Consider the following 15,363-nt stretch of genomic DNA (forward strand, 5'->3'; position numbering starts at 1 on the left):
CATTTAATAAAAACAAAGCTCTTACTTTCCCAGGGCAAAGCATTCCAGCCTGACAGAGGAGCCCTTGGCTGCGTAGGTTGTCTCTGGAAAGCGCACCTCAATCTTTGGCTCATACTCCCCCATCACACCTGTGGAACATCAAAACAGCTCACTCCAGCTGAGCCCCAGACCTTCTCATGCAACAGAACTTCAGGGTGAAAGGAAGGGTGGCATGAATCACTTCAGAGCCTCGTGGCGAGTGGCACACGGTGGAGCAGGCTGAACCTCCTGGCTGGAGCTCAACCCTCTGCTGCAAACTCTGTGAAATCTCTCCATTCCCTGCATTTAGGAGTTGAAGAGCGTGACTTTATACAAGTTTTGCATTACAAGTCTGCTGTGCATCAAGGTTTTTGAGATAATTTTGGGTTCACACCCCTCATCAAGCAACAATTTTGCCACTAGTCACTCTCAGGGCACTGTGTTGATCCCATGTGCAAGAAAATCAGGAAATCCCATGTGCAAACTGCTTGCAAAACTCTTAAAATTTCTTTAAAACATCCAAATGTGAGTTGCAGACTTGAGGAAGGCCGATGTAATTAGATGGAATTATCATATTTGAAAATCTGGCTGAACATCTGATAAATCACAAATAATCCAGTATTAATTCAGGGCATTTAATTTTGCAGCAGGTTTGGGATGGATTTAGGAAACTAAACTTTTAACTGAACTTCAATATCTTTTATGTGTCTCACAGTGAAACTCATTCCAGCCGTAGAGATGAACATAAATCAGGTATTTTCCTGCAGTGTCTTTGCCCAGATCCCACACAGAAAATGAACCAATTCTTGTTTTATATTTAACAGGCATCTGGATAATATTGCACATGCAACTTCCACTGTTGCCTCAGAGGCTGCCAGCATTGGAGTCAATCCAGAGGCCAGCAGAGAGAATGGGAGAAGAGAAAGGGACTGATAGAAGGAGTCTGAGAAAAGGAATAGCGTGATGAAAAGAAAAAAAGGAATCAGAAAAGATCTTAAGCATCTGCAATCAGAGTTTGTGCCAAATTATTAACTTTGGAGCTGAGGAAGTGCAGCTTTGCTTTGTGTGATCTGCTGATGTTACTGAACAGCACAGCCTCGCAGTGAAAGCATTACTCCATGCTTTATTTATTTATTATTCCATAATGCACAGCTGAGATTTGATTATCCTCCAAATCCAACTCTGCACAGACTTTTGTCACTGATTGTCACCACTGCTTTGCAAACAGCACGAGTATATTGGAATTTAGGTGGGCAAACTCCCAAAACAAACTTTGTGTGCAGATTTGCAGGTCTGTATTTCTCCCCATGAACATTTAATTACAAATGTTGCCAGAAAGGGCTTTGTACGTGTGCAGGGGAGTTTCTCACCTCAGCAACTTGATTTGAAGCAGCTCTCTGGATTTGATATTTGAGCTATACTTAGATGACAAATTTAGAAAGATTTATTGGATTTAAACCTCAACACGGGCACGAGGTGGGAAATATTAACATGCCACGTGACACTCTCTTGTTGTTCAGGGCCATTGTGAACTTCCCTTGCGTGTTCATCTCCTCATCCCCATCCTTGACAGCTCCAACGTCACTGGTGCCTCAGGATTTCAGCTTTTCTGTTTTCCATTTGTAACCCTGCAGTTCTTCAGTGTGTAACTCCAAACTCCACACACAGTGTGAGCTGCTGCTTCCCCATTTGGGGCAGACACAACAATTCCTCTCCAGGCCTGGCAATCAAGGACACCTCACTGCCTCAGGCCAGAGAGATGGGAACAGAAGTGACTTGGGGGAGCAAACTTGGGCTCAGTGACTTCATTAGCTGAAGCTGTAATTGGGAGATTCACCCCTGATATGCAAATGGACCAAACTTATAAAAATATAAAAACCTGTGACCCATCATCCATTTTTGGGTGTAGCCCCTGGGGGGTTTCATCTGGTACATTACATTTTTCATCTGGTTCCAGTCAGGTACATTTAAACCTAAATATACCTAAGGCCCTTCAATAAATATAACCACTTTTTATTCCCTTAATTCTGTCTGACCTCTGGTTTTAGGTAAGCCCCAAAAGGCATCGTCACCGTGGGGCCGTGCCCTGCTGCACAACCTTCACTGGGGGAGTTTTCCCAACGTGGGGGTGAATTCCCCACATCTGGAGCAGGAGCAGTTGGGGTTTTGAGGCAGCCAAGCCCCGCTGAGCACTCACCATCGCCGCGCAGGGTGAGGGCCGTGGGGGTTCCCCACGCCCGGCGCTGCGCCTCGGCGCTGCTCACGGCACACGTGTAATTCCCAACATCCCACGGCTCCACCTTGGCCAGGTACAGGTTTCCTGTTGCCTGGGACACGAAGCGCCGGCTGTCTTCCTGAAGATCCAAGGTGCTATTGTTGAAGATCCACGTGTAGGACAAGCCTGGAAAACACCAGACACACGTCACGCGTCCCTCGCAGCGGAACCGAGAACGAGGGAAAACCACTGGGGAGGCACAAATTAGCACAGGCCAGGTGTTGCCATTGGACACAAAATGAGTACATAGAAGCTTGGGAAGTTTAAAAGAGAAAAAGAGCCAGTTTTATTCAAACATCTGGTATTTATAGGATTCCAAAGATGACCATGGATTGAAGGATGGAATTACCACCTCTCCAACCACACTGGTCCAAAGATCAAGCAATCATTTCTCTCCACCCACAGAGAAATATCTATTCTATTTATACATGAAATTGTGTGGGAACTCTGACTCTCAGATATGTAAACATTATCAGAAGGCTGAAGAAGTTTTATGAGAACTTTAAAACTTTCAAAAGAACTATAAAAGAAAACGTAACACTTTTAAAAATCAGGGCAACAGCCAGGTAAGTGTTGCTCGAGTTTTCAGCTCATTTCAAGCCACTTCAGGAGGTCACAGCAGTTTCTGTCTCCTGCTACTTCTCATTTTCCTGCCTAGCCTGCTCCCAAGCAGGAATGGTGGTGCTGCAATGGCGTGGGAAAGCTGCTTTAGTAAATAATTCCTGTTTATGGCACTTTCCCTCTGAAAAGCCTGAGGGCAAATTGCTGCCCGGTGCTACAGCTCCTTTCTTCACTCCCAATATGGAAAATTAAACTGGTTAAAAGGAGCTTGAACACTGGATTTTAAAGGAGGGATAAGCTGAGCTGCACAAAAGTTCTTTGGAGACGACTTAAAATTTGATCCTATGGCTCATTTGATAATGGGCATCCCCTTATCTTCCATACTTCCTGCTCCATTCTCACTTCCTGCCCCTTCTCTGCCCCCATTTCCCACATGGTGCTCCACAATGCAAATCTTGATAATGTAAATCTGTAAGACCAGGCAACTTAAAACTGATTTATCTGACCAGCCCACCCTGGAAAAGCAGATATCCTTGTGAGTTTACCACTCCCTGTTTTTGGGAAAGACTTTTGGGCCAAGCCCTGGGCACTGAGGAGCAGGTTCAGAGCTGATCCCCCAGTGTGGGGTCACCCAGGGTGTCCTGCCAGCCCCTCTCTGCAGCTGCTCTGCACCCAACAGCAGGAGCAGGACTCAAACCCTGTCTTTTACAAGCCACAGTAAATCAGAACTTTCCAAATCCACCAGTTTAGCTCCTCTTAATTAAATGCATAATTCATAAGCTAACAGTGTTCTGCCAACAGCTTCATTTTTACACATTTCCCCCATCAACAACCCCATTCCAAAAAGATTATTTACGTTGCTCTCCCCCCCTCAGCTCCGGCTTGGGAGCAGTATGGTAATAAGTCTGCAAACTCCAGTAGTTTTGTGGAGTTTTATGTTATCAGCTTCCAGCATTTTAGGACTCTCATTAGAAATGATGCATCTCCAGGGAGCAATCAATGACACTTTCTATACTTGGCTAAATCCTGCAACGGGCTCCCTTTTACTGCAGATAATGCGAAACTTTCCCGTGCTCTGCAGTAAAACTGGGAGATGCAGCAATTAATTCTCAGGGTTACACAAGGTGTGTGCAGGTCCACGTGCTCACCCACAAGATCCAAACCTTGGCACATTTACCTGCCCTTGGAGTTTGAGGTGCTTAAAGCATCTGTTTACGGAAGGAAAGCTGGAGATGGAGGGCTTTTCCTGCGGGAAGGATGAGAAATAAGGGATGCAGCCATGACGTGATCTGTCTTGCAGAGATACACAGACTGTTTCCCTGTCTCGGGAACAGGTTTTGCTGACTGCAGACTGTCTGGGCAAGCAGACCAAAGTGTGCAAAATTCTGATTTCAACTCGTTTTTTTTGAAGGTCTCTAAGCTGCAAGACGGGGACTCTACAGAAAACGCTGAAGATTTGCAGGTAAATATTTTAATCTGTGTTCAATTAAATGTTGTCCAGATTTCTGTGGAAGAAATACCTTGGATCTCCCCTCTCCCCAGAATTCCCAAAGCACTGAGGGCTGATACCCCAATGTCCTTTTCCTGTTGCTGGAATTCTTGCCTTCCTCCTTACTCCGAGCTGCACTAAGGCACCTCTGGGTAATAAAACCACTCTGGGTGCTTAAATCTGACATTTGGATGCCCAGATTTCCATGCCAGGATAGCGTATCCAAGAGAATCTGGAAATAATTTTAAGAATGAGTAAGAGGGAAAAGCAGTTTGGAATTTCTCTGCCAAATTCTGGTGGTGGCAATTGCAGAGCTGAAGAAAGCCCTGACCCCCTCTAAGGGCATCCCTGTACCTGCCAAGACTCCAAAAGGATTCTCTCCAAAATATTCTTTAAAATATTTTATGGCATGGAACCAAAACCCAGACTCCAGGCGTAGGAGCAGGTGATGCAGCTGAATTCTCTTTGCAAGATGGAATAAAATAAAACTCTATTAAAGCCAACTTTGTGCTACACAGACATTCTTCAGGAGGTCAATCTGTGAATTAATTAATCAATAAAAGAGAACCAGACCTTTTCTGTCCTGATTTCTGTTCTCAGGGGGCTCCAGCTGACTTCATGTTCTGAAGTTTCTCCCTGTCTGCTCCCCACCATTGCTTCAGGGGCTATTGATGAATTTTCCCATTAACTGGGAACAAGCACAGGCCCCTCTTAGTCATATTTAAATCCCTTTCCCCCCCAGTATGAGGGATATAAACACTCCCCTCTCCTAGCTGCAGGTTCATCATCACCCATCTGCAGGCTATCCTTGCCTAGAGCCTAATTCAGCTCCACTAAACTCTGTAGAAATCCTAATTTTAATTGACTTCAGTGGGAGTTGGATGAAATCTCAAGAGGAAGGAGCCAAACTTTGGAGACTGAACTTTTTTTTTTTCAGGCTTTTAAGGCATAATACCAACAACCTACTCCCTCACTCAGTATCTTTTCTTGGAAAGTTACTACAGCAACAGGTAAAAGAGTAAAAAATCCAGAACTGTGTTATAAAATCTTTCATTTTGGGTCACTTGGAATAAATCCGATGAGCAGATCCACTGAATGAGCCAAAAAAAAAGGAGAAAAAGCCCTTTGCTCTCACTTTTATGGCAGAGCAGGAGTTATTTTATAGTACTGCAAAATTAGGGTGTTTTTTTTTTTTTTTTTTTTTTTTTTTTAATTTGTGGTGTCAGTGTCCCTTCTCACCCCAGAGACCCCAAAAGCTGGCTGATCCACCTCACCTTCCAGGTGGGCAATTCCTGAGCTTGGCCAGGCTGGAGAGCATCTCCCACCTCTGCCAGTCCTGAGAGGTTTCCGTCAGAGCTCGGCTGGGAAAGAGCTGATAATCATTCCTGATACACAGATCCGGGGCATTGAACAATTCAGCACTTCCCTCAGCCCGAGCAAACCCAAATCAGTGCTGCTGGATCCAGGCTGGGCTCAGGGATGGGGCTCTCCCTGCCTCTGGAGCTGTGGGAGAGCTGGATTAAAGACTCACAGGAGCAGGGACACTGAGGCACTGAGCTCTATAAAGGGAGAGACACTTTCAGACTGTGCACTTTATCAAGTGCAGCGTTTAATAGAAAATGCAGAAATCAAAGGTCCTTTCTCATCTCCTCCCATCCTCTGCACACACCCAGTCTCACGTTTCACCTCCTTCCCCAGCCTTCTGCAGGCTGAGAATTGGGGATTTTTACCCCCCAAGCAGGTCCATGGGGGGCTCCTACATCCTTAGGAGTGTTTTGGGGTTTATTCAGCCTCACATTTCACCTCCTTCCCCAACCTTCTGCAGGCTGAGAATTGGGGATTTTTAACCCCTAGGCAGGTCCACGGGGGGCTCCTACATCCTTAGGAGTGTTCTGGGGTTTATTCAGCCTCCCTAGAGCAATGCCAGCACACAGGAAAACCCAGAGCCTCCAGTCCCACTCCCAACCCTGGCAGCTCTTCCACACCAATAAATGCAAATGCAGAGTGATCCTGCTGCTCCTAACAAGATTAGCAACTTCCTTAAAGCTCTGCAGGGAGCCAGCTCGCAGGAAACAGGCTTTAGATCAGGCTTCACTTCTAAGGAAATAAATGAACAACAGTCCACCCCATAGTCTTGTGTCAAGTATTACCATTTAGGCAGCAGCTTCTTAAGCACAGGCAGGTCAAGCTCATGTGTATCTGCAGAAATTAAAGCTTCTTCCAGCTTCCTCCCTCCATGCCTTTCCCCACCTCAGAGCTCTCTAAAAACCACTTTTTTTTCACTAGTAAAATATTACTATATATTGATTACACAGGGGGAAAGGGCTGGCCTAAAGAACTTAAAGCAGAGACGGGATGAGGCTGAGGAAAAAATCCAGCTCACCTGTTCCCCCCTGCCCCGCTGAGCCTCGCTAACAAGCAGAGGGATGGCAGAGCTGAACTTTGCAAGGTGTGGAAATGAGCCTCATAAATAACCAGAGACACCAGTGCATAAATTAGTGAGGAGGGGCAGGCTGAGGGAGTAAAGAGTTTGGGGTGGGTCAGGTAACCTGGGGCAGCCCTGCTCTTGCTTTAAAAGCTAATGACAGGCTGTGATTTTTTGGTCTGTTAACTGTAATTTTTAATGTCCAAATTGAGCTAAGCTATAAACTTGGGTGGGTATTTTTTTTTTCTTTCATGCTTCTGTTTGATCAGTCCTGAACGTCCTAATATTAGTTCACAGCAATATGGAATTCTCTTTTTGTTCTCTGAGATGTTTAAAGCTCATGTGACAGCTGCTGGAGCAGCCTTTTTGTACATTTGTTTGTTTGCTTGGTGGGCTTTGTTTGTTTGTTTGTTTTTGGTTTATAGCTGACTAATATATTTTTATCCTCTATTTGAATGAATCACTCATTTCTCTTGTACAAAAATAGGTTAGCAGTGCTCTCAGTTAAGAAACCAGCACACAAAAAAGAAGCAGCACATCTTTCCTTGTCACCTCTATTGGAAAGTTAAGTTTAATTCCAATTGAGCTTTAAATATTTTAAATACTTTTGACCATGGACCAGCACTTTTGGTGTCTGATAAGCAGCTGAGTGTCCTGATGAGCTCTGCAGAGTTTCCCTGTGAGCAGGAGGTGTAACTCCAGTGGTGCAAGACCAGACAAACTTGGCAACGTGAGAAAGAGACGTGAGACACTTCCCTAGAGACCATGGGTGGTAGAAACACTTCTGCAGCTCTCGTTCCATCTTCTTGATGTTATATGGGAGGAACTGAATTAATGAACCCTCCTTGTTTTCCATTCTATTTTTTCTATTCCTCTTCTTCTATTGTTATCCTGTCTTTTAGAGGTTGGCAGGAGGTTTTACCCAGTGCTTCCTATATCAAATTTCCTGTATTAATAGCAGCTGCTTCAAACAACTGCTGTACAGAAGGTTCCTGTCTTCCTTCAAGTCATTACATCACAGCAAAGGCAACTCTTTCCCTGCTGGTAGGGCTTATCTTCCAAATTCCTTGACATCTCTCTAATTCCTGACACATTTAAAGTGCTGCACAGAGCTCTTGTAATGTGAGCTGGAAGCACACTTTGTAATCCTTCCTTCTGTAGGTATTGTGAGGTAGAGGCAAGGGCTGCAATTAAAAAAAAAAACCCTAAATGTACAATCCTTTTCAACAAAAACAACTTCCCAAGCATCTTGAAATAGTCTCTGACTTGTCATGGCTCTCACCATGTACTTTATCCCCATGGTATATAATTTTGGATCCTGAACAGAGTGTTTAGGGATGACAAAAGGACTCAGGCTCTGTTCTCTGGGGACTTGTTATTGCAGGGAATGGATTTCCCAGGCCTGTTGGTCAGCAGCTCCCAGCCCCAGCTGCAGCAACACTCTGGGAAAGGCTTTGCTGGTGGATACCATGTTGTCACTTCAATTAATCTGGGGGGAACTCACCTGGTAACTATTTATTTGTTCTGAATGCTTTCTTCTCCTCCTTCCTATTTGTCAAATCATAATTTTACCCTGCAGCAGGAGGGAAATAGATAGTTCAGTGGCTGCAGGATGGATGTCTTGTCTTTCTGCCTGTCCCACTGATACATCTGAGGAACTCTTTGAAGCCTTTTGTGCCCTTAAGGACCATGTTTCACTTCGTCTCCTTGATTATGTCCTCCTTTCATAGGGCTGTAAACACCCAGTGAGCTGACACTGCCTCTCCATAGCACTGGAGGGGCTCCTGTTGATTGATGGGGATTTTCTCCCTCTCTGAAATATTGCCTCCTCTTTCCACATCACTATTTACCTTCTCCTGGGACTTTGGCTTATAACTCTGCTTCTTTAAGAAGGATTGAGGACTGCTGGGAGCAGGACATGGAAAACTGCAGCTCCTGTGGATGCGTGGTCACTGCTGCCAAAAGCAGAACGTCAGTCATCCAAGAGCTGCTCATTCTTTAAGGGCAGAACAAGACAATTTGGTAACTATGCCATTGATATTTCCCCTCTATTAATAAATATTTGCTCTGCTTGGGTAAAAATTTCGCCTGGATTTACCCCACCCAGAAAGGAAGATCTCCAGGGTCTTATGGTGAGCACCCCCAAATAATTCATCAGAAAACTCCTTCTTATTCCCCATCTGAAGCACTGACAATTACTATGAAACCTGATCTAGGCCCTCCTTCACCTCTCCAGAAGCCCTGTCCAATCTAAATTATTCTCTGATTATCAGGAAGGAATAAAATCAGTGATTCAAGAGCAGAACCCAAGCCTTCAAGACAAATCCACTGTGTCTGATGCAGGATTCAAATGAGGGCACTGCAGCCGCAGGCACTAAAGGGGAAAGGAGCCATTCCATGCAGAGCTGGAGTAGTTTTGGTGTAGGAGGAACTGCTGAGGGCTGCTTTTCTGCCATTCCATGAGGACCAAGGCCCTGGGATAACCAGGAATGTCAGCAGAGGGTCTTCATGCTGTCCTTGCTGTGTCCCAAGGAATGACAGGTTAAATTTGAACCTTGGGTTTTAAGTTTTTCTGTCCTGTTTTGGTGTGCAGCTTTTAGCTTTATGTTAAGTGTTACTAGGATCTTTTCTCAGGGTGGTGAAGACAAAACAATCCTGTTCTAGCTGGAGAGTCAAGGACAATCTCTTCAAACTTCAGGCCCAAAGCATGAACAACATGAAAAGAGAGGGGTGGGCAAGCAAGCAAGGAGGATGGAAACTTCATCATTTGAAGCTATTAATTGGACAGTTGGCTCCTGTATGCAAATGGACTAAAATTTATAAAAATGTGAGATCTCATGACCAAGCCCTTTTTTCTTCCATCTTGGAGCCATCTGGGCAGAGCCACAATTGTGGCTATGGTACTGCCAGGGTGTGGCTTTTGAAGGCACTTCAATAAAAATCCACTTTATTGCTCTTAATTCCATTTAGCCTCTGTTCCAGCTCCTTAAGGCATCACTACTCCCTGACAAAACAGTAAAAAAGGGTCCTAAAAATGCACGAACCCAGTGGTTTTTGAAGAAACAAAACCCAAATTTGTTGCAAACCCCGGTAAATGATGCACGAGGAAATTCCAGTGCTAATCCCACAGGGAATTCTGCTGCTCCTGAGGCAGAGCAGGGGCTGCTCAGGCTGTCCCCCATCATACCTCCGTGGTGGGGGGGAGTTCCACAGAGCAGGACCACTCCTTGTCCCTCTCTCACTGACACCGGGCTTCTCGGTCTCGTCTCGAAGTTTTCCAGATCTTGAGGGAAAAGGAGAAAACAAGGCCTGGTTATTGTCCATCAGAGTTATTCGTAACTGCATCCCAATTTATCCAATTTATTAACTCACGAACAGTCATGTACTGGACAGCAGAATTTGATTTCATTGAGAGATTGTGTGCAAGAATAGCTTGTCCAACCTGTAGCATGGAATTGCAGGATGATTAAGGCTGGAAAAGACCTCCCAGTTCCTCCAGTCCAACCATTACCGAGTCCTTCAGCATTCACAAAATATTTATTCCTACAGCATTTCTACTGCAACTTTGGGAATTTGGGTTTACAATTTCTATTTGCAAAGCCAGTCTATTATTCCACTACTTTTTCCAGCATCATTTTTTTGGAACTTGCAAGACTTAATCTACATGAGTTGGAAAAAAAAAATGCATTTTGTAGTGTTTCCTTTTCTATAGAAATAGAGAACAGCTGTGTTCTATATATACAAGTGATAATTAAAGATCAGCAGGACTCCCACAGAGTGTAGGCTTAAATGATGATAAAAATATGTTGTTTTCTTTAAGATTCTGGGCTGGCCCAAACTGGCTGCAGTGCTTGGATATGTTTTAATTGCCTTGAGCTTTAGCACTGGTTTTGAAGGGGAGGAAGAGAGGACTTTCAGTGGGAAATCTCCTGTCCATACCCATCTCCCACAGGTGATTTTTATGGCTCTTAATGTTTATTTCTCACCACGTCTCAATCTGCTGCTTCCTCATGTTTCACTGAGATATTGAAGAATTATCAGCCTGATTCCCCTTAATTCAATTACAAAACATGACACAATAGATGTGCTTTTAAAAAAAAAAAGATTATTTACTTTTTCATCCGCTTCTCATCCTAATGAGAAGCCTTCCCATTTTCTTAGAGCCATTTGGGAAATGATTGCTCGAAACTCATTCAGAATATGCTTTAATACAATAAATATCAGCTTCCCCTTAAACCTCTTTATACCACAGAGCTGTAAACTGCCTGCCCTAAGCTCATTTTATTTACCTTGCTGCAGATTCTTGTTTCAAACAATTGTTCCATTTTTCATCAGCTGAGCACCAACCTGAGCCAGACTTCAATAGAGAGAACCAGCCCTCGTTGGCCAGAGCAATAACGATTACTACCTGTACAGCCTCAGCTATTTATGTCAATATATCAATTTTCTCCCCCTTAGCTGAACTTTACACAGTTAATTTTTCTTTTCCTCCTCTTCATCTCCTGGATATTGGTCTCCTATGAAGACATTGTCTGCTCAGAGGGGGCTGGATTGAATTAAGCACCTGTAGCACCTCCTCGTGCTGTCATAGCACAATAGATGGGGCCTGTCAATACACGGGGAAAGGGTTTTTAACTCTGATGTTCTTTTAATTGCCTGCTGGCTACAGCTCTGCCTTGGATTATGGGTAGTCCAAGGGGGAAAAAACACAAGAAAGGCCAAGAAAAATAGATAAAAATTCATTTATTTTGTTGTATTCCATCCTGTAATTCTAAATAAAGGACAAAATAGTAGATGGGTGTAATATGATTAATTAGTTTGGCTTCATTAGAGTCCAGTCTCTGAATGTGTGGATTTATTTACTCATTTTGAAAGTTCCATCTGAGAAAATTTACCGTATTTTCTTTCTTTTCTGGCAATTGTTCTCTGAGAAGAAAAAGGCCAACACCAAACACTTGTGTGGGAAAGTGGTCCCTGGAATTCCTGTCAAGATTTGCTTGGGGTGCCTGGTCTGAGACTTTGTGCCCTGGGACAAGGGGGAAAAAGATCCTTAAATTCTCATATTTATTATATTAATTTTTTTTTTAAATACTAGAAAGGTGCAAAAATTCAGATTTTTTTAGGATTCAGGCACTAACAACAAAGATGGTCACAGTTCCCTTTCCTATCTCTTACCCTCAGCTTCTAATATGAAACAAACTGCAATTTCTTATTAAAAATAGAGTTAAACCCCAAAAAAACTCTGGGGCAGTATGGAAAATCTGTGCAGTCTAAGTAATTCCTCCCAATATTTTCACTGTGAGAAATCAGCCCTATTTTTTTTTTTTTTCTGAGAACAAAATTTCAGTTGTTATGAGACATCCGAGAAAGGAGGGAGAAAAAATAAAGGAAGCGCAGTGCAGCAGGAGGAAAAGGTTTTCCTGACAATTGAGAATTAACTGTGTAATACCTCACTCTGAAATGGGAATAGATTTTGGAAAGTAATGAGCTGCTAGTAGCAATTTTTAGTTTAATGACACAATATGTCATGTTATCAGTTTTACTCTCATTTTAGGTGCTGTGTCACCTGTCCGTGTCTCTCCATTAAAACCATGACAAGTGTCCCTGACTTGAATAATTAAAAGCAGGAGGATGAGATCTCTTAGGGATCCACTGTTTTACAGGGAGCAGGTCCATTTTTGATTGTATAATGGAATCATGGAATGCTTTGGGTTGGGAGGGACCTTGAAGCTCATCCAGCCCCACCCCTGAGACACCTTCCACCATCCCAGGCTGCTCCAAGCCCCTTCCAGCCTGGCCTTGGACACTTCCAGGGATCCAGGGGCAGCCACAATTCCTCTGGGCACCCTGTGGCCTGCCCACCCTCCCAGGGAACAATTTTTTCCCAATATCCCATCTAAACCCACTCCCTTTCAGTTGAATCCATGTGGGGAAGAAGTTGGCTGTGCCTTTTCAATCTCCACTTTTCAACCTTGAGGATCAAAATCTCTAGGCAGGAGTTTGGGCTCTTTCATGGCGTGTTTGTAGTTTTGTTACACAAAGCAACTCGGATTTTCCAGTGAGGGAGAGGAGATTTCCATCCCTTTATGCTTATTAATCATAGGTATAAAAAAGCAGCTGTGGAGGCACATAAATCATCATTTAATCTCTTCATCTCACCCATGACAGGGACAAATATGCAATGTCCTTATTTAACCCAATTTTTAAAGGCCTTTAGGAAAAGACATTTTCTTTAAAGAATTCATTGCACTGCTTAACTCCGAGATCTTCATCACTCTGCATCCTTTAGAAACCCTCATGTCCCCAGAATTTCACAGGCCAAACCAGAAATGATCTTTTGCTTTGATTGATTTCGATAGATAATTGTACAAAGTGAATTTATTCAGTGCCTCTTTCTGTAATAAAGAATCATTGAAGAACAAAAGAACCCCAAACCTCTGAAGGAGAAAACCAAGGCAAAATAGATGAAGAGAATTCATTAGTAGAGCCAGTGTTGCTTCTGTTTTCATCTTTGTTGGACTCTTCCTGCAGGCAGGCATCATCTCCCATGGAATATTGTGACACCTCATTCAAATGGGTTCAATAATGAGCTGTAAAATAATCTACTTTTGCTTTGCAGTCCAGGTGGAAGAGAGAGGGAAGAGGTGGACCCTCAGAAATAACGTCTGTCTTTGCCACAAAGATTTCTCCATCTATTTTCCAACCTATGGGGTTGCATTTTCAATGATTTATTGCCATTTGAAATGTGTTAAGTGTATATATAGAGAGGGGAAAAAAATTACCTGAGGATACAAATACAGATATTCTACTTTGTTCTTGTTATTCTGAAATTCTGGCTGCTGTCAAAACCCCTTCTCCTTGCCCTGGGTGTTCATTTCCACCAAGAGAGCACAACCACTGTGTTCTTCCAGCTCCTGTTCCCTAGCACAGCTCTATAACGTAACATGACATAACCTAATAAAGCAGAATGTTGCTTGTCAAAAAGAGTATCAACTAAGAAGGCTAAGATCAGGTGTTTGGCACACATTTAGATTGCTAATATGCACTTAGGAATAAGATGACTATTTAACAGATGGTATATTTGCTAACTTCAGTGTTTCTGCAGAGATCTATAAATAAATTATCACCTAGTTCCTACATAATTCCTTTCATTCTTTGTCTGTATTTATCTCACTTGAAGAACAACGAGTTCTCTCACACTCCATTGCTCTCTCAGCTGCGAGTTTTAACAAAAAAAACACTTTTTTTTCCCCCCCAGATCTGTGCATGTTGGCAGTCTGCTCTTGGTAGAGCACGATTAATCAGTTGGATGTGATAATGAGGTCGTGGAGGCCAAGCAAAATGCTCAGATGCACAAGTGATCCTTCCCGGGGAAGAGTGGCAATGTAAGGACTCAGCTGCGCGTGGCACGGCCTCGTCTCCTGCTGGGAATGTTGCAGGGCTGAGCAAGGAGGGGCTGTGCTCACAGCACCCCAAACGTATGGCATTTTGTGGGGTGGAGCCGGGGAATGGCACGGCTTTCTCCAACGGGAGCAGCAATGCTTGAGGAGGAGGAGGCTGTCAGCTCCTCACCAGGAATGAAGGGAGGAGTGGGCAGAAGGAATGGGTCAGAGCATTTTTCACCTGCTCTAACCCAGCTTTACCCTCTGGGGTCAAGGATGTTATCATGGAATTACAGAAGGTTTGGGTTGGAAGGACCCTACAGCCCATCCCATTCCACTCCTGCCATGGGTAGGGACATCTTCAACTATCCCAGGGTGCTCCAAGCCCCATCCAACCTGCCTTTATCCTGATTTATGGCCTGAAAATCTTCCAGGTAGATTTTAAACAGAATAAAACCAGAGGTTGAGAAGAGTATCTGTGTTGGATGAAGGTGACCATTGGTGTCACTTTGCTGAGCACAAACCTGCCAGTGAGAGAAGCAAACCCAGGCTGGGTGAGGTGTTTGCCTGAAAAAATGGTCTCTGGAGACAGAAACAAAATGGAAGTGGTGGACAGAAAACTTTCCTGCTGAAGCAATTCCATTAATTAATAGGTTAATTAATAGGTTCAGCCATACATTGTTTTTTCCTTAATGTTTTGAAGCTCATAAGAATAGAGATAATCATAAATCCCTGAGTGCTTTGGGGCCTTAAAGCCCATCCTGTTCTACCTCCTGCCATGGGCAGGGACACCTTCCACTAGACCAGGTTGCTCCAAGTTGCTGATTGCTCATTAATATATTAATTCTAATTTCCCCACCACCGCTATTACCCACACATTTGTTTTTCTTGTTTGGTTATTTTAATATAAAACTGCCTTACAGGTGTCGGAGTAGCAGATTTAACTACACAACAGAGTGAAGGTCAGTTTTCCTGGGATTAGGGAAGTGCTTCTTAAATATATTGGATAGGAACAAAAACCAAATCACAAGCAGCAACTCATTCATTTCAACCTCCCAGTCGTGCTTGAAATTCCTGAACCTGCTCAGGGACAATCCACCCAAATCCATCCATTCCAAACCAGTCCATCCTAAGAAGGAGCATAGAACTTCTCCAAGGAAACCAAGGAAACTTGGGTGTTTTAATATATGAAATTGTTACAGACAATTAGAGA

The 15,363-nt window shown here is 43.6% G+C and overlaps 1 protein-coding gene across 1 annotated transcript in view; it reads right to left on the reverse strand.

Moving 5' to 3' along the window:
- Positions 1-15,363, reverse strand: part of LOC128814001 (contactin-6-like) — a 125,554-nt gene that overhangs the window by 49,068 nt on the left and 61,123 nt on the right. Inside the window, exons 5-7 of the mRNA XM_053989503.1 lie at positions 9,956-10,051; positions 2,216-2,419; positions 26-128 (exon numbers count right to left, since the gene is read on the reverse strand). Of these exons, the coding sequence (XP_053845478.1) occupies positions 26-128; positions 2,216-2,419; positions 9,956-10,051 (403 nt within the window). The remainder of the gene's footprint in view (positions 1-25; positions 129-2,215; positions 2,420-9,955; positions 10,052-15,363) is intronic.

The sequence above is a fragment of the Vidua macroura genome, chromosome 13 (assembly GCF_024509145.1).
Source record: "Vidua macroura isolate BioBank_ID:100142 chromosome 13, ASM2450914v1, whole genome shotgun sequence".
Classification (NCBI taxonomy): domain Eukaryota; kingdom Metazoa; phylum Chordata; class Aves; order Passeriformes; family Viduidae; genus Vidua; species Vidua macroura.